This window comes from Salvelinus alpinus, chromosome 19, assembly GCF_045679555.1.
Source record: "Salvelinus alpinus chromosome 19, SLU_Salpinus.1, whole genome shotgun sequence".
Lineage (NCBI taxonomy): Eukaryota > Metazoa > Chordata > Actinopteri > Salmoniformes > Salmonidae > Salvelinus > Salvelinus alpinus.
Genome location: NC_092104.1, coordinates 26423614 through 26445337, shown reverse-complemented (window position 1 = coordinate 26445337; position 21724 = coordinate 26423614). Strand labels below are relative to the sequence as shown.

The following is a 21724-nucleotide window of genomic DNA, read 5'->3' as shown; positions in this document are numbered from 1 at the left end:
GAAGGTAGAGAAACAGCCAGGATGATGTCCAGGTCTGGAGGGTAATAAGGACTGACACTGGGATGAGGCTGAAGCACAACCTCCCAGACTACAGCTGACAGGTGAAGAAAGGCCGGGGAGAGGAGAATGAGGAGAGAGAGGGAGAGGTGCTGAGGGGCTGAAAGCTTTCTAATTGGAGCAGGACGGTGGAGACCCTTCTGACGCGGATGCCCTGAAATGGCTGCCCTGCAAGGTGAGAAGAAAGAGCATGACAACAAAGCATCCCCAGCAGCCACCAGCTCCCTGCCTGCCTCCCTGCCGGCGGGTGGCCGGGTGGCTGACTGCAGATTGATCGACATGGGGGAGAGGCGGATTAACCTAGCCTACAGTAGCTTAGCCTAGCGTGAATGGACTATGTCAGACTCACTGAAACACTGCTGTTTTTATTAATGTCACAACAAGCGTGGTTTGTTCTTAGTTTTTTTCCCTTTCTTTTATAAACCCCTGCAGTTCAGTTCAGTGTAAATGAGCAGGCTCAAATCGGCAGTCAGCAGCTACTCAACTTGGGAAAAATTAAGATGCTAGAGGGCCCTTTGAAGCTAATTAAAGAGCACAGAGCAGAGCCTCCAGAGAGAGTCTCTCCGCACAACAGACATGTTCAATACCCAGACTAATGGGCCTAATTTCCAGTGCATTATTCATGTACAACACACACGTTACTTGTGTAGTTTTTTTATTTCTGTGGAGCGCCTTCAATGGGGAGCAGAGAACCACTCGCTGCCGCTTGAACTCAACCTGTTTAACCTTGCCCGTGCTGCGCCTGGCAATTCTCCACGTTGTCTAAAACATGGCCCTTTAGAGAGCTATTCCCCCTAGCGTTACCCAGAGTGCGTTTCAAAGACTTCCCATGATCCTTCAGTGCTTCAGGGAGCCATGTTGACCTTGATCTTTGTCACAGGATTGGCCAATCAGATCTCAGATGAGACCTTTAGCTCCGCCCACAAGTCCTCTGTAATGTAGCCTTGCCCTTCAGTGCTAGTGAGAGAACAATTAGTGTCCCAAATGCCACCCTATTCTCTATGTAGTCTTCCACTAAATTATTCTCTATGTAGTGGTACACTACATAGGGAATAGGCTGCCACTTCAGACATGCCCTTAGTAAAAAAAAAAAAATGAAAGCGATACTGATAGATCTCAACCATTTAAAGCCTCTACTTGGACCTGAACTAAACACACCCTTAATCACAGTCTGACATGGCCAACAGGGCCGGCAGTCTCTATCACAGGCGGTGAATGTAATCCTGAATCAATTCCTCCCGTCCTGCTGAACAATAGGTTAGAGAGCCTCCTAACAGGCAGGCAGCATCGTTAAGCTTGATACCTTATTAGCCCCTCTACTCTGATCAATAATCAATGTGATTGCTGACTGAGGATCCACCACTACAGGACCTGCTGGAGTGGGTGTTAACACTTTGGCTGGGAGATTTGTCAGCGCTGATGCTTGGTAAACAAAGTAATCAGAGGGCCTGACTGTATCCCTGGCTCTCAGTGAAGTGCACTTGACTTGACAAGATGACGTGAACCTAACTCCTCTCTCTCTCTCTCTCCCCCTCCCTCCCTCCCTCCCACCCGTTGTCTGGAAGTGGGCTGGGTTCTTTGTGCTGCTCTCCCTAACAAAAGTAATAATCATAAAGCCTGCCATCCATTTTGAGATTCAAGGAATGGTTAGCTTGACAGCCAGTGAGAGAGATGCAGAGAGAGAGAGATAGAGACAGAAAGAGGTAGAGAAAGAGGGAGAGTTGTATGATGGCAGACACCTGATTACGACCACCTACAGGGTCTCACTCTCCTTCCTTCGTTCCTTCCTGTCTGTCTGTCTGCACCCTGATTGCAGTATGTTGTCGTAGCATTCTGCCATTCAAATCAAATCAAAGTGTATTTGTCACGTGCGCCGAATACAACAATACCTTACAGTGACATGCTTACTTACAGGCTCTAACCAATAGGGTGAAAAAAAGGTATGTGTGTGTGTAGGTAAGTAAAGAAATAAAACAACAGTAAAAATACATTTGAAAATAAGAGTAGCAAGGCTATATACAGACACCGTTTAGTCAGGCTTATTGAGGTAGTATGTACATGTAGGTATGGTTAAAGTGACTATGCATATATGATGAACAGAGTAGCAGTAGCGTAAAAGGAGGGGTTGGCGGGAGGTGGGACACAATGCAGATAGCCCAGTTAGCCAATGTGCGGGAGCACTGGTTGGTCGGGCCAATTGAGGTAGTATGTACATGGATGTATAGTTAAAGGGACTATGCATATAAGATAAACAGAGAGTAGCAGTAGCTTAAAAAGAGGGGTTGGCGGGAGGTGGGACACAATGCAGATAGCCCAGTTAGCCAATGTGCGGGAGCACTGGTTGGTCGGGCCAATTGAGGTAGTATGTACATGGATGTATAGTTAAAGGGACTATGCATATAAGATAAACAGAGAGTAGCAGCAGCGTAAAAGAGGGGTTGGGGGGGGGGGCACACAATGTAAATAGTCTAGGTAACCATTGGTTACCTGTTCAGAAGTCTTATGGCTTGGGGGTAAAAACTGTTGAGAAGCCTTTTTGTCCTAGACTTGGCACTCCGGTACTGCTTGCCATGCGGTAGTAGAGAGAACAGTCTATGACTGGGGTGGCTGGGGTCTTTGACAATTTTAGGGCAATTTCCTCTGACACTGCCTGGTGTAGAGGTCCTGGATGGCAGGCAGCTTTGCCCCAGTGATGTATTGGGCCGTACGCACTACCCTCTGAAGTGCCTTGCGGTCAGAGGCCGAGCAATTGTCGTACCAGGCAGTGATGCAACCGGTCAGGATGCTCTTGATGTTGCAGCTGTAGAACCTTTTGAGGATCTCAGCACCCATGCCAAATCTTTTTAGTTTCCTGAGGGGGAATAGGCTCTGCCGGGCTGTCACTGCTGACCTCAACTCCATGCTAGCACCTTTCATCCAATCAGCAGGCCTCATCTGGCCTGACCGGGGCCTCACCAGGCAGGGTAATTAGAGAGGAATTGTGTCTATTTGGCTTGTTGCTTCTAGTCACTGGTCGCTGGGCAGACATACAGAAGGGCAGACAAACAGCCAGGCCAGCCTCCTGCCTCTCTTTCTCTCTCTCAGCCAGGTGGCAATGCCTCCGCCACGCCGCCTCAGTACAGGACCTGTCAGATTAGCTGATGACCCTTTTAATTCTACCCTGCCGGGGGCCATAATTGATATTTACAGGGAAAGGTTAATTGTAGCAGTGATGTGTTTAAATGACAGTGGAGATCTGGAGACCAAGGCTAGCCACCGCATGCTACGCCACCAGGGACCAGAGCAGGCTGCTAGTCAAATGGATTACACCCCACAGGCAGCCATCAGCCGTCCCCATTGTCCTCAGAGAGGGGCTTGTAGAGGGCTGATAGGATGAAGTGCTCCTGCGGTGGGGTGGGCTACCTCCTATCTCCTACCTCCTACCTCCTACCTCCTACCTCCTCCTCGACTGACTGTGGCAGTGTGGCTGCCTCCCATCTGTCCTAGGAATATGGGTCGCTGCCAAGCCAACGCTCCTCTCATGGCTTGTCTGTCTAGCCCCTACCAAACAACACATGCTCTCAAGTTGGCAGACCCAAAGAAGCAACTTCATCATTCAGTGGTGTACCACTGGGCATATCCGCTATGTGCAGATTGTAAACAATAAACTGCAGATTGTTCTTGGATACAGGTGTTGCATCAATGGGAAAGTCATTACTTTCAGGCAAACATTTTGGCTACTGGCAGTGCTGCTTTGCATACATTCAAACTATGAACTGATACTGAGACATGGGGCCACCAGTTTGCCTTTGTGTTATGGATGGGTTCCCATAGTGTGAATGGACCACACGATGCCAAATGTGATTACACATGGAGTTTGGGTTGTGTTGTATCTTGGAGTTGTTGTGTAGTTTTATGGGGTATCAAGTTGGTCTTCTTTGACTCGAGTCTTACTAAAGCTATACTTTGTCTCTATTCTATGAAAAATGTTTGGTAACACTTTCTGTGGATACCCTCTTCATAATGCATTATAATACACAACATACTATTTTTCTACTGTATAATAACGAATGCTTCTTCCTCTGTTTCTTTCCTCTAGACCAAGGCCCTGCAGGTGCGCCCGGTGAGGCTGGATGAGGATGAGGCCATGCAGGAGATCAACAGACCCAACAGGAGCACATCTAAAGGGCACCTCAGTGAGGTAAGAGAGACCCGCTAGTCCTAACCCCCAGACCATTAGACCCCCAGATAGGCTTGGGAGGTATACCGTATATATCGTATACCGGGGTATTTGGAAAAAGCCACGGATACCTTCAATACTGTCAACAGTATTTATTTGAAGTTTTTCAATATACTTTAATATTTGTAGCTACTTTAAGTTAATACCTGCAGTCAACTTGTGCAATATGTTAGGTGATAAAGCAGGTTGTATTCTTCATTTCACCTGTCACATTATTTGACATTATGAAGCTTACTGTAGTTCCTAAGAACAGTCATTCAGGTGTTTGTTTGTAAACAGCACAACGGGAGACGGCAGGTGCAGGTGAGTCCACAGTGTTCTATATCTATCAGAGTCTATGTTGTGCTGCAGACATGAGGTGAGGAAGTTACACTTGTATGCAATTCATTACTAAATGTTTACCATCATATATCTTATAATGGCTTTCTGACAGAAGTCAAAGAGCTCTAAATGAGTTGTCTGTACAGCTGCCATTTTTTCCATGTGCTTCTTACTAATATATTTATTTTCCTCTGCTCCATGTACACATGCTGCTCTTCCTTCAGAAAAGCCTGCATCACAATTTTGTTCATTTGCACAATTTCTCTCGTTCCCGGTTGCTTGTAGATGTCCACACTCACCGAAAATAAAATTTGGTAGCTAATAGCTATACTTGTATAACTTTATGAGCTGGAGTTGCCTGTCTTTGCATATATATATATATTGTTTTAACTCGTTAGCATTTAGCTAACAGCTTCTATGTGATTCCGCTATTAGTTTGTGCTAATTGTGTTAGCATTTTAGTCAAATAAACCCAATGGGCTTTTCTTGCGCTTTCCTTCTGTGCTATGCCGGTAATACTGTAAATCACAGGATAAGAGAAGGACAGTATGACAATATTAAAATCTGGATACCGTCCAAGCCTACCATCAGACCCTGAGACCATAAGACCCCGAGACCATAAGACCCCGAGACCATAAGACCCAGAGACCATCAGACCCTGAGACCATCAGACCCTCCTGGCTACATTGTTATGTATCCCGGACAATCCTCCAAATATGCTATGGCCAAAGTAAACTGTTTTGCAATAACCAGAAAAGCAAACCATTAGCTGAATATATCAATACATGCCACATCATGAGTTAATAAAAAAATACAATATGGCTACCTACCTTGTTACAACGTGGTTAATTAGGGCTGTATCTCCCCCAGACCCTCCAGACCTCCTAACAGGAGACCAGACCAGCAGCAGGCTATCTAGTTACCTAGTCCAGGGCTGTGGGGCCCTGAGGAGGAGAGGGAGAAGCAGCAGTGAGAGGGTAGCTGGTGGAGCAGCTCATACTGGACCAGACTCACACGTCATAAATCCCCATGCAATAGAAAACCGTCCTGATCAACAGCGACAAGCAGAAAACTATTAGCCAAGCTACACAGACACACAGCCATCACACTAGGTTTGCATCCCAAATTACACCATATTCCCTATATAGTGCACTACTTTTGACCAGGGCCTATATGACCCCATAGGGATTTGGGACGCAGCCTAGATGCCCTGCGACATTCAAAGCCTGCTATGGTTATGTAGATGTGACCTACAGCTGTTCCACTAGGTGGTAGCTGACCCTCGCCGACCAGGACAGCAAAGAGTTAAAGGTCTTTCCAATTACTGCCGTGTGTGCGGCCATATGCTAGCACATTTAAAAGACGAGTGGGTGGTATAGAAAACGGAGGCAGCTAGGGTGTCGGTTGGCGCTAGGGATGAGATAATGCAATTTAGATACAGGAAAAGTAATACGAATTTATGCAAAATCCCCAAGCGGGTCATTTTAAATCAATGTAGAATATGCTTCCTAACTAATGCCTGTCAACCAGGCCTCCTAAATTCAATCAGACAGTTCATTTAGCTGGAGGATGTAAGGGTGGGGGGTGCAACTTCTACAGTCAAAGAAGTGATCGAGGAAAAATTATGGAGAGAAAAGATTTGAATGAACTAAATGCGTTGTTCAAGCTATTCAGAATTCCTAAAGAAAATCTAGAGATGTGGAGAGAGAGAAAAAAACACTCCCCCACCCCATTCACATGATATTTTCCCTCCTTTTCTAAGCCTCGCTCTCTATTTCTCTATTTCTCTATTTCTCTCTCTCTCTCTCTCTCTCTCTCTCTCTCTCTCTCTCTCTCTCTCTCTCTCTCTCTCTCTCTCTCTCTCTCTCTCTCTCTCCTGCCATTCCTCATGAATTTGGGCTGTTTTTTAATGAAAAAGTCAGGAGAAAGTGCCTGGTTTGGCAGATAAAAGGGTGCTGGCGGATGACAGTTCTGACAGGCAAATGCGACAGTGATGGGGGTACGGGGAGGAGGAGCGGGGGAACTGTTCAAATTGCATGCTGTAATCGTCGACGGTGTTAGATATGGCATGTCTCTCTAATCTCCTGCCAAAGAGATAGTGCAAAGACCCTGATCGCTGTAGCAATGCCATCCATCCCTAGCTATCCATCTCTTTAAACCACTGATAGGGTCTCTGAGCAGAGCTGGGCCCACTCAGGGCGAGACCTGTCTGGCCACTGCTGGAGAGGAAGGATTTCCTATCACTGTTTTCTTTTTTCAACTACTGCCTCTGCACTGTGAGAGAACAAACAGTCATTTTCATTAAATGCATAACTCATATTTGATTCCTACACCAAAGTGGTCCCAGGCTATAAGAGTTCTTAACTAATTATGTACTGTGCTGTAGCCGTGATTCATTAGCCAAATGGATTTTGTGTTGTTGGACCAGCCCCTGGTTCAGCTGGTCTACGGCAGAAAGCTGTCGCACAGGCAGGGATTAGGGAAATGTGGAGGGAGATTTTCTGTGCTTCTGTGTTAGTGTGCAAGGGGGGGGTTGTTTGGGAGAGAGACTGTAGCAGGGGGAGAGAGGGTGGCAGTACTGCTGGGGTCTCACCCGCCCAGCCACCCACTCCTGCTGGAGAGCTCGGAGGCCTGCTGCTGGCTGCATGCTGGAAGCTGTCCCCGTTTTCACACACACACACACACACACACACACACACACACACACACACACACACACACACACACACACACACACACACACACACACTTCACACTCTGCCGAGCCCCGATTGGCCCATTTCAGTTTCCGCACCCCAAAAACCAATAGTCTGGCCCGTAGGAAAACCAACTGCCAGGCCCCGCCCTGCGGGGGCGTGGAAATGGGGAGAGGATTAAGGGGCGAATTTAGCAACATTTCTGTTCTCCGGGGCTGTTTAGTTAACCCTAAAACGCAGCCAGCGTCCTCCACACCCCCCCGACTTCCCCCTATCCTCCCCCACCTCACTGCTGCCTCTCTGGGGCAGGTTCTTAAATCCTTTTGAAGTCCTAAGCGCTTCAGAAATCCATTGAGAGCCATGTATAATGGCTTTTAAGAGAGAGTGTTTAGCTGAATCCCAGCCCCATGGCTTATGAACCGCTGCCTGCTTTAATGGATTCTTCCCCTCTTCTCTTCACCAAGACTAAATCCAATGGATTGTCCCTCATTATCATTTAAATAAGCCTCTCTTTCTACTCCAAACGCTCCAGCTTGAATGAACCCTGCATAGTAAGGCTAATTCCAAATGGCCTTGGCCTCCTGTTTCTGAGTCACACACACATGCACACACACATTATGCACGCATGCACATTCACTCACACACACACTACACATACGTTGTTCGCTTTTGCCCCTTTGTGCCCCTCTGCCCTCCACCTCTACCCCTCATTCTCCCTCCCTCTATCTCAGGCGGTGGGGACAGGAGGGGTGAATGGAGAGGGAATAGTCTTTTGATTCCCGCAGAGCTGACTTTCCGGTTCACAGTAGGACACCTCCCTAATTGTCACAGTGGGGTTGAGACTGTGATTCAGAAGGCACAGAGGCACTGATGAGGGCTAAAGCGCAGAGGAAGGTGTGGGAGGGAGGGATGGAGAGATGGAGGGATTGGAGGTACTATGGACAAAATTGGTCTAGCAGGAAAGTCCCCTCCTGAGACTGCAAATTGCCAATCGAAATGGAGGAATAAAGGGGGGAAAGTGGAAGGAGAGGGAGATTTGGAGATTGGTATTCTGACTGTGACCTGAGTGAGTGACGGAGAGAGAGATAAAAAGAGAGCGAGATGGACTCTCCCTGTCAGAGGCCTCGTCTATCAACAGAAGCGAGCACACTATGTCAGCATACACATGACAGGGTTATTATATAGTATCAGTGTATTTGACATTATATATAAGTGAATGAGACAACCAATGACAACCATTATTGGGTTTGTCCAATGGAGCGATTTCAGTACCAACAGAAATTGTATTTGAATTCCATAATTTTGAATTTATATTAGGATATTGAATTTGAATTCAATATTTTTTATTTTGTAATGCACAAATTGAATCATTGAATTCATAAATTGAAATTGTATTTCATGATTTGAAACTGAATTGAATGAATATTAAATTCAGTTTAAAAATGTAATTTAATGGAATATTCATATTCAATATTTATATATTCAGTTTCAATGTGGTAGATACTGCATTAATTTACTGTGTATCAAGTTTCCAAACTATCATTTCACGTTTATCAAAGTTTCATATATTAAACTTCTCAGATGCATTCAGATCGAGTTTTCAAATTCAGTTCTTTAAATTCAGATTCAAAACCAGAGACAACATCGTGGAAGGTAGAGGAGCACGGCTCTCTGTGGTAAACCGACGCTTCGGGCCTTTTCTGAAGCCAATGTGGCATGTTTCACTTCATTTAAACTATTTTGACCCCAATCCTGAAAGATTAGACTCTGGGTATCTTGTCTGAGACCTGAAACGTTGCCTTGTCTGGCGTACAGGAGACCTGGGTTAGAACCCCGTCAGTCAAACTAACACGTCTTCAGGTCTCAGGCAAGGTTGCTCCTCACATGCATGGATCACCAAACTACCTCTGTTGCACTCTCATTAAATGGGATGCACAGATCCTGCTGCTTCTGTTTGCCACAGAAAGTGTTGTTGTGCAGTAGGCCTGATTTGAACCCAGTCAGTTATATTGGTGCCGTGATCTCTGGGTATGCGGTCAAAGGGGGTTGAAATGTAACTGAGAAGGTTCGATGAACCACGCTCTTTTGATGAGTAACTTTACTGGAGACTTGAAGACTTGTTTGCTTCCTGAACTCATCCCTATGGGCTTTAGCTGCGGGTTAACACAGTCCTGCGAACCCAGTCAGTCACAAGAGCACGATTAAATTGGGAGTGGAAAGGCTATCCTTAGAAGGGCTTTGACGGGACTATTAAACTATATTCTTATTGGGGCAAATTGCGTTTTTTGTGACACTACGTTCTAACATGTCCTGCGCGCCCTGTGAGGGGAACAGAAGGCACGTCCATGTTCCAGAGAGTCTAGGCTTTCAGAAATGGGGTCATAATAGCGTATAGCCAAAAAACAGTTAAAATGCTAGAGTCAAATTCATAGGAAGACAATACATTAAACCATTCACATTGGCTTCAGAAACTGCAAGAAGCTTCTTTTTACCACAGAGAGTGTTTCATTCTATCTGTTCTTCTCTACATTTCCTGGCTGGATAAAGTACCAGGATGTTGTCTCTGGTTTAGAATCTACATTTAGAGATCTGAATTTGAATGCATCTGAGAAGTTGAATATATGAAACTTTGATAAACTTTAAATTATAGTTGGTAAACTTGATACACAGAAAATGTATGCAATATCTACTATTTTGAAACTGAATATATATTGAATTTGAATATTCAATTAAATTGATATTGAATTTGAAAACTGAATGCAATATTCATTCAATTCTGTTTCAAATCATGAAATACAAGTTACATTTATGAATTCAATGATTTAAAAAAGTGCAGAAATTAAATAATATTAAATTCAAATTCAATATCCTAATACAAATTCAATATAATGTAATACAAATACAATTTCTGTTGTCACTGAAATCGCTCAATATTGTCCATACATGCATACAAAACTCAACTTTGACCCTGAACTACACCCCATTACTTATACTGTAAATGTTATCCCACTTCACTAAATAATTTTTACACAAATCAATGAAAGATGGGTTGTTACGGGTGATGCAATGGAATGGTATATTTATGTAGTGGTATACTGTATTCATGTTTCATCTGAGCTGTTGTTCACTCTGAAAACATGGGAGACAGAAGGTTAACATGAATATTGATATTAAACTATAGCGGCCTCATAATTTCTGTGTCAGCGGCTGGCTCATGGCCCCTAAAGGTCAACCCTGTTCTCCTCTCTCTCTACAGAGCTCCACTCACTCGCTGTCAGGCCGGGGCTACTCGGTAAGTGACATTTTCATGCTTCATGACTTTTACGGCAGAATTACAATCTCCAACGGCCCTCTTTATGGCTCTGCCGCTCAATACTTTTATTATGTTAAATAGAGTAATGGAGAAATCATGAAATTAGGGACATTAATCTTGAATGACTGGTTAAATTGTAGGAAGGAAGGGAAGACACTGAGCCCCAAATGGCACCCTATTCCCTACGTAGTGCATTACTTTTGACCAGGGCTCCATAGAGTGTCTTGCTCTACCTTGGGTAAATGTGCCTGTTTATTGACATCCATCACGTCAGGCCAGGCAGGCAGGCAGCCATTCAGTGGTTTAGCAGTTTAAGTGTTAGAGGAGGTGTCTTCCTCCAACTGCCTGCCATCTAGTCATTTGAATCAGTTGTCAGACATTATGCTTAAAAGCCTTTTTTTTAAAGTGAGTGCCTGCATTGATACACAAAAGTAATTTTCCCACTATACATACAATATAATATACTACCTTATCCTTTTAGAAAACCCATAGCATAGCTGTTATTATGTAGGCCTATCTTATGAATAGGGGAAATATAACTCCTACTTTCGTTACCGTTGAATTGAAAATGTAGAATGTGTTCTTATGCAAAGTGAAAATGTTTATAAAAAAATCTTGTCAGCCCATTCCTTTTATAATGTACACTAGTTCACTTAGTGTCACTAGGAAACTATTTTTCCCATTTAAAAGTATATTTTGCAGACTACACACCAGTATGTGTGTTTTTCAAACCTAATGAACCTTTTCACTTATCATTATTTGCAGAAAGCTGATGAGTATTGCTTTAATGATGAGACTTGATAGAGGCAGTCGTGTCTTTCTAGTTGTCCATGTTGTCCTCTACACTCTACACAACAAAAGGTGCTATCTAGAACCTAAAATGGTTCTTTGGCTGTCCCCATAGGAGAAGTCTTTGAAGAACCATTCTTGGTTCCAGGTAGAACCCTTTTGAGTTCCATGTATAACCCTTTCCACAGAGGGTTGTACATGGAACCCAAAAGAGTTCTACCTGGAACCAAAAGGGCTTCTACGTGGAACCAAAAAGGATTATCCTATGGTGACAGCCAAATAACCCTTTGGGAACCCGGTTTTCTAAGCGTGTACATGAAAGGGCTAATTTATAGAGAGCCTTATCTCCCGTTACAACACTAGACCTGCCTGTGAGTGTCATGGCAATTCTTATTGTAGCTTCAGTGTTATCAAACAAATTAACAACATCTATAAATGGTTTGTCACTGCTAATCAGGGGAAGAGTATCTGCTGAGGTAGCGTTTAAAGAGCCAAACAAAGCTTAAGTTAAAAGACATTGATCTGTGTGGGTCCTTATGGTGCTACTGCTGCGTGTAAATGGAACATGTCCCATTCCTATTCCCTCATGGCTGCATACTCTCACAGAGATGAAAACAAACAAGACCTCCCGGAAGCTGCTGAAGCCCTTTCGCTTGAGCTGTCAGTTTGAGTCTGGTGGCGGGAAGGAAGGAAGGAGAAGGCCCCCTGTCTTTATCTGTTCTTCACGGATAGCGAGGCAGGGGGAGGGTGAGAGAAGAGAGAGAGTAAGATCAACAAAGATCGAGAGAGAGGGAAGTAAAAAAGGAGGGAGGGAGGGAAGCAAGAAAAAGCAAGAAAGTGCACAGGGGCAGGAAGTCTCACATTGTCCTATCTGATGGTGCTGCCCTCTGGGCTGCTTGTGGGCAGAATGATTCAGAGGGTCAGCTCTCTCAGAGTGCGCTCAACTCTGGCTTCTGGGGCCGCACAGGGGCCCTTATCAGCAGGTGCTCTGGCCTCTGAAATGGGGCCTCGGAACCCCCAGGGGCCTGTCGGAGAGAGGGAGAAACGAACGCAGCCAACGGGAGGTGTTGTGGCTGGAGGAAGGAGAGGGGTGGCGGGTAGGTGGGGGGTGGTTTTATCTGTCACAAGGCACTAAGAGGTCAAAACCCCAATCTCTCTTGACAGTTTGTTTTCCACTTCTATAGGAGATAACGCCTCCGCTGTTTCCACTGACATATGTCTCTGACGTTGCATGCCTGCCAGGCTGCTTTATCAGAGAGGTTCATTTGAGACGTAAAAGAAGACGTTCAGATGTAGACACATACGGAATTGGAGCTGTAGGAGGACTGAAGCCATAGGTTTAGTTGTAAAAAATGATATATTGTTGGAACATCATATTTATAGGTACATGTTAGCTTGTATTAACGTACAATATGGCTAGTTTCCCATTAGCATACATGAGCTGTACACATCCGACTCCTTACACTAATCTGTATTAAACTCGACCGCTGATAACAGGTAATATACAGCACAACCACTGAGCACCACTATCAGTCTGAGGTAAAAGTGGATGTGGAATAGTTTCAAGTCCTGTTTCCCTCTCCTCTCTTCTGTGTTCCTCTGGCTTTATTATAGTGTCACACGTTTGGGAGACAATATCTGGCCCATTTCCTCAGCTGTTCACTACCTGCTTGTTTTTACAGGGGAGAGGAGAAGGAAATGGCCCCTGTCCCTAAGTCTTTCTGGTGATTTATCTTTCTCTCTGGGGCCCTCAATAAAAACCTCCAGTCCTCCTCTGTGCCTCGCTCGGCGAGATAGGCTTTAAGAGACGGAGAGAAATGTAAAAATATCACGATGTGGCGATCTGCCCCTCCAATATCCTCTGCAGGCTTGAAACAGAACAGAGGAAGACAGTTTACGAAAATAAAAAACAGCTCCTTTTCACCCAGAGGAAGCGATTGAGCTTCCTCCAGCCGAAGCCACTGATCCACTGAAGGTCCAACTCTTGTTTTCCCCCCTTCACAATACAGTCTTGAAAACCCGACACTTGGCAACACAGTGACTAGGGCAGTGTTTCCCAAACTCGGGACCCCAAGGGGTGCACGTTTTGGTTTTTGTCCTAGCATTACACAGCTGATTCAAATAATCAACTAATCATCAAGCTTTGATCAGCCCAATGTGTAGTGGTGGGGCAAAAACCAAAACGTGAACCCCTTGGGGTCCCAAGGACCGAGTTTGGGAAACACTGGACTAGGGCCAGACCCTCTCAATGATGGACTCTTTATGTCATTGCCTACGTCGATAAGAAAAAAAACATCCAGGGACTGAAATTCCAAAAAATCACGAGGCAGACATGCCAGAACGTCGCGATTCAAAACCAAAGTTTGCATGCAAAACCTTTGTAGTGGTTTTAGTGGGCGGCAGGTAGCCAAGTGGTTAGAGCATTGGGCCGGTAACCGAAAGGTTGCTAGATCGAATTCCCGAGCTGACAAGGTAAAAATCTGTCGTTCTGCCCCTGAACAAGGCAGTTAACCCACTGTTCCTAGGCCGTCATTGTAAATAAGAATTTGTTCTTGGCTAGTTAAATAAAGGTTAAATAAAGAAATGTAGTTGATGCAAACTAGCCACCTGTGAAATGCACTCATTAAAAATGACCTCTGATTTCCATCTTGCTGGTATACCAGTTTGTATTTTATTAAAGTGGATAAATTAATGACGTTGGCGTAGTTCCTCTGTGCCAATAGTGTCACTGTGTTGCCTAGGGTCCGTCTTTTCAGACTATTCACAATGATTGTAGATAGACCTTGCACTGAGATGCAGTTGGAATGCTGATACTGTACATTTTTGGGAGGGTTTATCAGTATGTTGGCGGTTACAACCTTAGCTGGGATGTCTAGGTTGAGCTGGAGTGTTTATAGCTCACAGACACACCTGTTGGGTATTACCCTGCTCCGGTTTATTTAATCGTATTTTATGCTAGATGAGTCTACACTCAAACATAACATTCGCAAAGTCATCTGTGCGTTTCTAAAACAACCTCATTTAATTGATTTGGCATTCATGACCTCCGCTTTGTTCCAAATAAATGTCCTTGTCTGACAAGCAAGGTTTAAAGACAAAAGATCTTTATCAAATACATAATAAGCTCTATTAAAAAGCTTCATGGTTTATTTAACTAAACAACATGATTCATCGGATTATATGTTAAATAAACCGATTGTTATAAAAGCCAAAGAAGGAAATTGAGGGGAAATTATACAACATATTTAATGTGATTTTACTATAAAAATGTATATCTTTCTCAGTGAATGTAACGTCACATATTACCCACCAATACACCCTATGAGCTGAGGAAGGCCCTATCTTTTCCCCTACATTAAAACTCTCTCGCTCTCTCTATTGCTCTCTCTCTGTATCTCTCTGTCTTTCACTCTCTCTCTATCTTTGTCCACAGTATATTTGTCTCCCCTGTCTCACCTTGAAACTCCCCCATCCCAGACCCCCTCTGTTCGGCCATAGTTTCCATCGTCTTGCAGGTGTCTAGCTACATACCAGCGGCCCCTGCACATTGTGAAAATTAGTAAAATAAACCAATGGCCCAGCAGGATAGGGTTGGAGCCCTGACATTGTCCACCCCTCTAGTGAGGTGTTGTCTGTCAGTGGCGCTCAAGAAGGGCTGTCCGGGATGAAAACCCTATTTGATTATGCCTGTGTGCGGGCCTGCTTCAGAGCAGGGGCCTGCTGCTCCCCTCTCGCCGGGGGAGCCCGGCTGTTGCCACTAGCAACAGATAAAAATGGCTGTTAACCACAGCAGGGCCCACAACACATCAATCATTTGCTCCAGATAAAGGCTTTAGGCTTCTGGGTGCCCGGCACGCTGAATGGCGGTGGACAGAAAATCCCCTTTCCAATGACTGCACAGCCCCTATGGTGGAGGGGTGGAGATGCCATTTAAAATCCGCCAACACAAAAGGTACTCTGGGAGAGGTCATTTGAATAAAAAGGCGACATGGTGAATTAGTGCAGGCCTGGCCTCAGAAACCGCCGGCATAGTTTGCTTGTTCTAAATGAACTCTTAATTGCTTTTGCCCACTTGGCTTTGCGCCTAAGGTTTTGTGCAAGAGTTGGGGAGTTCGGCATCACTGCATACCCGCATATGGCTTTTCGAATGGAATTGATATTAGTGATTGAAAAACAACTTAGAATGACCTAGAGGGCTGTGATTTTGGCCCTGTGGCATTTTTCTCTAGAGGTGACATTAATGGTTCATTTCAGCCCTTTCTCAATCCAAACCACTGTTAAAGTAGAACTGATTTTAGAGAATGTACAAGGCTCTATGTAGATCTAATAGATTATTAAATGAATCTCAGTGGTACGATCAACCATGTTTATGTCACACTGAAACACACAGGCCCCAGGGGTATAGGGTAAATATGTATTTGTTTTTCTTGGTTGATGCCCCCCACCAACTTGGCCCAATTTAAGAGAAAGGTCTGTCCATAATGTTCAGTAACTAAGTGACGATGCTCTCAGGATTTGTATACCGCTGGCATTCCCCATTAACTTAATTAACACCTTCCTAATATTGAGTTGCACCTCCCCTTTTTCCCACAGTTGTGTCAAGATGTCTGGATGTCCTTTTGGTGGTGAACCATTCTTGATACACATGGGAAACTGTTGAGCCTGAAATATCCAGCAGCGTTGCAGTTCTTTACACAAACTGGTGCGCCTGGTACCTACTACCATATCCAGTTCAAAGACACTTAAGTATTTTGTCTTGCCCATTTATCCTCTGAATGGCACACATACACAATCCATGTCTCAAGGCTTAAAAATCTGTCTTTAACCCATCTTCTCTCCTTCATCTACACTGATTGAAGTGGATTTAACAAATGAAATCAGTAAGAGATCATAGCTTTCACCTGGATTCACCTTGTCAGTCTGTCATGGAAAGGGAAGGTGTTCCTAATATTTTGTACACAGTGTATATGGGCGCTCTAGACAAATAAAGCGATAATTCTACTCATATATTACATACACCGCAATCAAGGCCCAATTACATGCTACTTTCATTGCTAAAATCTCTGAATGCAGACTTGAATGCTTTAATAAGCTGTGTAATGAAGGATCTGGGTGTTTGGCCATTCTCCTATATTTACTATGGCTTGCATAGCCCATTATAACACACCATTTGCATCAGCAAATTACAATGCTCAATATCATTATCCAACCCTAAACCTGATCATAAATTAAACCTCCCATTTCAAACATCCATCTGTCTGGGGAGTGATTTCTGGCTGCATTCTCACCGGGGAGGGAAATGAAGGACAGAGAGGGGAGAGAGTGAGAGGGCAGAGAGGGAGAGAAATGTGAGAGAGCGCGGAGAGAGTAGCCTCCTGTGGGTTGTGAATAACTTCACTTTGTCAGTCAGAGGCATTCATGTAATCAGCCCTGGCTCTTTCTCTCTGCCTCCTCTCCTCCCAGCTCAAAGCTCAGAGGCCACATTAAAAGCTAATCAGTGGCCATCTTGGTGGAGAGGCTGTGATGCTAACTCTTCTAACCAGGATCACTAACCTTCCTGCTGTCATCTGGCACAGAAGCAGATTAGTATGTGCAGATCGATATGACTAAAGGGCTTGGCCTTACTATGTCACCAAAGAGGGGTGTATTTGTATTCAAAATGGCACTGGCTCTATCATTCTTTCTTCCTCTCCTTTTCCCTTTCATTTCCCTTCCCCTCTGTCTTTCTCGCTCTCGCTCTCTTTCTCTTTTTCTGTCTCTCTGTATACGGTATATACACTGCTCAAAAAAATAAAGGGAACACTTAAACAACACAATGTAACTCCAAGTCAATCACACTTCTGTGAAATCAAACTGTCCACTTAGGAAGCAACACTGATTGACAATAAATTTCACATGCTGTTGTGCAAATGGAATAGACAAAAGGTGGAAATTATAGGCAATTAGCAAGACACCCCCAAAAAAGGAGTAATTCTGCAGGTGGTGACCACAGACCACTTCTCAGTTCCTATGCTTCCTGGCTGATGTTTTGGTCACTTTTGAATGCTGGCGGTGCTCTCACTCTAGTGGTAGCATGAGACGGAGTCTACAACCCACACAAGTGGCTCAGGTAGTGCAGTTCATCCAGGATGGCACATCAATGCGAGCTGTGGCAAAAAGGTTTGCTGTGTCTGTCAGCGTAGTGTCCAGAGCATGGAGGCGCTACCAGGAGACAGGCCAGTACATCAGGAGACGTGGAGGAGGCCGTAGGAGGGCAACAACCCAGCAGCAGGACCGCTACCTCCGCCTTTGTGCAAGGAGGTGCACTGCCAGAGCCCTGCAAAATGACCTCCAGCAGGCCACAAATGTGCATGTGTCAGCATATGGTCTCACAAGGGGTCTGAGGATCTCATCTCGGTACCTAATGGCAGTCAGGCTACCTCTCGCGAGCACATGGAGGGCTGTGCGGCCCCACAAAGAAATGCCACCCCACACCATGACTGACCCATCGCCAAACCGGTCATGCTGGAGGATGTTGCAGGCAGCAGAACGTTCTCCACGGCGTCTCCAGACTCTGTCACGTCTGTCACATGTGCTCATGTGCTCAGTGTGAACCTGCTTTCATCTGTGAAGAGCACAGGGCGCTAGTGGCGAATTTGCCAATCTTGGTGTTCTCTGGCAAATGCAAAACCTCCTGCACGGTGTTGGGCTGTAAGCACAACCCCCACCTGTGGACGTCGGGCCCTCATACCACCCTCATGGAGTCTGTTTCTGACCGTTTGAGCAGACACATGCACATTTGTGGCCTGCTGGAGGTCATTTTGCAGGGCGCTGGCAGTGCACCTCCTTGCACAAAGGCGGAGGTAGCGGTCCTGCTGCTGGGTTGTTGCCCTCCTACGGCCTCCTCCACGTCTCCTGATGTACTGGCCTGTCTCCTGGTAGCGCCTCCATGCTCTGGACACTACGCTGACAGACACAGCAAACCTTTTTGCCACAGCTCGCATTGATGTGCCATCATGGATGAACTGCACTACCTGAGCCACTTGTGTGGGTTGTAGACTCCGTCTCATGCTACCACTAGAGTGAGAGCACCGCCAGCATTCAAAAGTGACCAAAACATCAGCCAGGAAGCATAGGAACTGAGAAGTGGTCTGTGGTCACCACCTGCAGAATCACTCCTTTTTTGGGGGTGTCTTGCTAATTGCCTATAATTTCCACCTTTTGTCTATTCCATTTGCACAACAGCATGTGAAATTTATTGTCAATCAGTGTTGCTTCCTAAGTGGACAGTTTGATTTCACAGAAGTGTGATTGACTTGGAGTTACATTGTGTTGTTTAAGTGTTCCCTTTATTTTTTTGAGCAGTGTATAACATATGCCATTTAGTAGACACTTATCCAAAGCGACTTGGATAAAAGTAATGTGTGCATACTGTAAATGTTTCACTCATGGGTGGTCTAGAGAATCGAACCAACAATCCTGGCATTACAAGAACCACGTTCCATACTCTACCAACTGAGCTACAGAGGATCACTCTCTCTCTAGCATCCAACTTGATTATACACTGAAGGGAACATAATAAATCATGGTAATTTTTTACACCGCTGCAGGTAATTAATTCCACATGACTAGTGAAATATTAGTCAAAGGTAGAGACACACAGACAGACACATATCCGTCCCCTCCAGGTATCCACCGGAAACCATTTTAGATCTGGTAAAAAATATAGATCTTTGTGATTTTGAGGCCCTCTTTCAAGAGACACGCATCTTGTCTTGACTTTTTCTCTGCTCCATTCCCACATGTGAAAACATCTTACTGCACTGCTGTGCCTAGCTGTTGAAATCCTCTCTCCGCCTAGTCTGTCTCCCGTGCGCCCTAATGATTGTTTCAGGAAACAAGCAGGAAACATACCTGTGATGGCCAAATCTTACTGAGAGAGGAAGAACAAAAGGAGCTATGCAACAGATAGTTGCAGGCTTGTGTCAGAGGAAGGACCTAAAAATTGTCAAAGACTCCAGCCACCCAAGTCATAGACTGTTCTCTCTGCTACCGATGCACCAAGTCAGGACCCTGAACAGCTTCTACCCCCAATGCATAAGTCTGCTAAATAGTTAGTTAAATAGTTAACCAAATAGCTATCAGGACTATCTGCATTGACCCTTTTTGCACCCTTTTTACTATTTCTCTATTTTCTTTCTGTCTGCATTGTTGGGAAGGGCCCATAAGTAAGCATTTCACTGTTAGTCCACACCTGTTGTTTATGAAGCATGTGATGAATAGCATTTGATTTGATTTGGAGCAGAGCTGAGAGCAGAGTAAACCTCCTCTACTGTGAGACTAAAGACCCGTGGGCCTCGCCGAACCCCGAGAGCTCCCACCACCGAGAGCTCCCACCACCGCGTAAACAAAGCCTGGAATGAAGGTGAGCCTGGGGCTGACACATTAACACCACTGATAAAATGTTTATTTTATGGCCCTGGTGGATTCCAGCATTGGGACTTCAGGGGCGGAAAAATGAACACCACTTGCCTTCGCCTGCCTGCCTTTTTGCAGTCTCTCATTTGAATCTAGCGCTTTTCTCATCTCTTTTTGTCCGTCACCTCGCTCTCTGCGACTCTCACACCTCCTACAACACTTCCTTAGCTCATTTTAAAGGTACTTAAACCCTGGCTCATAGCCTTTTAAGGGTGTTAGGTGATACTTTATTCATTTTTCATTTGAAGGCCTAACATCTGAATATCTTCAGCTGTAATGTAGGCTGTAACTTTTGTTGCCATGCCACGGTTCAGTGGTTCACAGCAAGGCCTTAGTTAAGGTTACAAAGTAACCACACAAGATGATAATACTACAGTTATCTTTGGCTTTCCCCCCACCAGAAACTCACCAGAGCCAATCATATCCCCTCCACATAAGTGTGTGGTTCGCGAAGCCATACACAAAGTTAGTAAGTAGGTCATGTTCTGCCGATCGTCTTCTAATCACTCAACGAAACCACCATTTTTTCCGTCTGAGCCCCTGAGCCTTGCTTCTGGGACTCCCAGCTCCAACACACTCACTAATTTGGTTTTCTGTCATGTTTTTTTTCTTCTCCTTTTCCTTACCCCATATCTGACATGCGACACAACCCCCCCTCCCACACCTATTCCTCCCTCCCTCTCTCCAGGTTGTGTCTGGTGGAGCAGTAGGCAAGGTGGCAGATTACAGGAGGAGTGGTATAATTATACATCCAGCTGATTTTGCTCTGTTTATGAGGGAAAGAACTGTTAATGACAGTGTTGTATATAACATCCCCCTGAGGCCACATACTGAGTAAAGCATAGTCTGGGGAGGAGCTGCAGGAGACTGGTTCCGTTTCTTCATCAGCTTCACTTACTACTGGCTGCTTTCTTTGTGTTTTCTATCTCTCTCTCTCTCTCTCTCTCTCTCTCTCTCTCTCTCTCTCTCTCTCTCTCTCTCTCTCTCTCTCTCTCTCTCTCTCTCTCTCTCTCTCTCTCTCTCTCTCTCTCTCTCTCTCTCTCTCTCTCTCTCTCTCTCTCTCTCTCTCTATGTCTCTCTCTCTCTCTCTCTCTCTCTCTCTCTCTCTCTCTCTCTCTCTCTCTCTCTCTCTCTCTCTCTCTCTCTCTCTCTCTCTCTCTCTCTCTCTCTCTCGCTCTCTCTCGCTCTTCTTTCTGAGAAAGTAAAAAAAACAATAGCACAGAGGAAGAGCTTGCGGTTTTTGATGCGATGTCACCTCGTTTCACTGTGGTTTGGCCTGGGGCTAACAGATGCGCAGAGCAGGTACAACCCAGATTTCCTGTAATGTGTGTGTGAGGCGTGTGGGCGCTCGCTGGCGCTGCACGAGGCAAACAACAGCGGGCCTTGAACGTTCAAAGTCCACCCTGGTGGTGTGCAGAACGCCCATGCTGGCTAGCTCATGATAAGGGGGCCCTGACTAGCCCCTGGCTCCTCCACCACCCCCCTCCCCACAATGGCTTACTAGCACCATGCGGTGAGAGGACTTGACCAGCCAAGCCCTGGCATCCCCTCCCTTAGGCCAGGCCCTGCATAGTGTTTCCCATCTACGTGCTCTCACACACGCGGGCCAGATCTGATCTCCAAAATTGCAGATGAGTTTGTTTTTAGATAAAGGCGCTTAATCATAATTGCTGATCCGGCTTTTCATGTGGCATTCAACCAGTAATGTAGTCCCACTGGCAGATGTCTGATCTCACAGTGTAGACAGGCTGGATGCTTACTTTCAGTAACCTCACTCTCTCTGGGTCATTATTGGTGTTATTTGACTATATGTAAATCCCCAGTCAGTCAGTGTAAAGCTAATGTCTGTGTCTCTGGGTACACCAGACTAAT

The 21724-nt window shown here is 45.2% G+C and overlaps 1 protein-coding gene across 7 annotated transcripts in view; it reads left to right on the top strand.

The window, feature by feature from the left end:
- The window catches only part of fbrsl1 (fibrosin-like 1), a 476892-nt gene that overhangs the window by 198532 nt on the left and 256636 nt on the right, over positions 1-21724 (top strand). For 6 of the 7 annotated variants that reach the window (XM_071354121.1, XM_071354120.1, XM_071354119.1 and 3 more), the window contains exons 3-4: positions 4136-4237; positions 10550-10585. In XM_071354121.1, the coding sequence (XP_071210222.1) occupies positions 4136-4237; positions 10550-10585 (138 nt within the window). The remainder of the gene's footprint in view (positions 1-4135; positions 4238-10549; positions 10586-21724) is intronic. The other variant, XM_071354122.1, reaches the window with a different exon arrangement.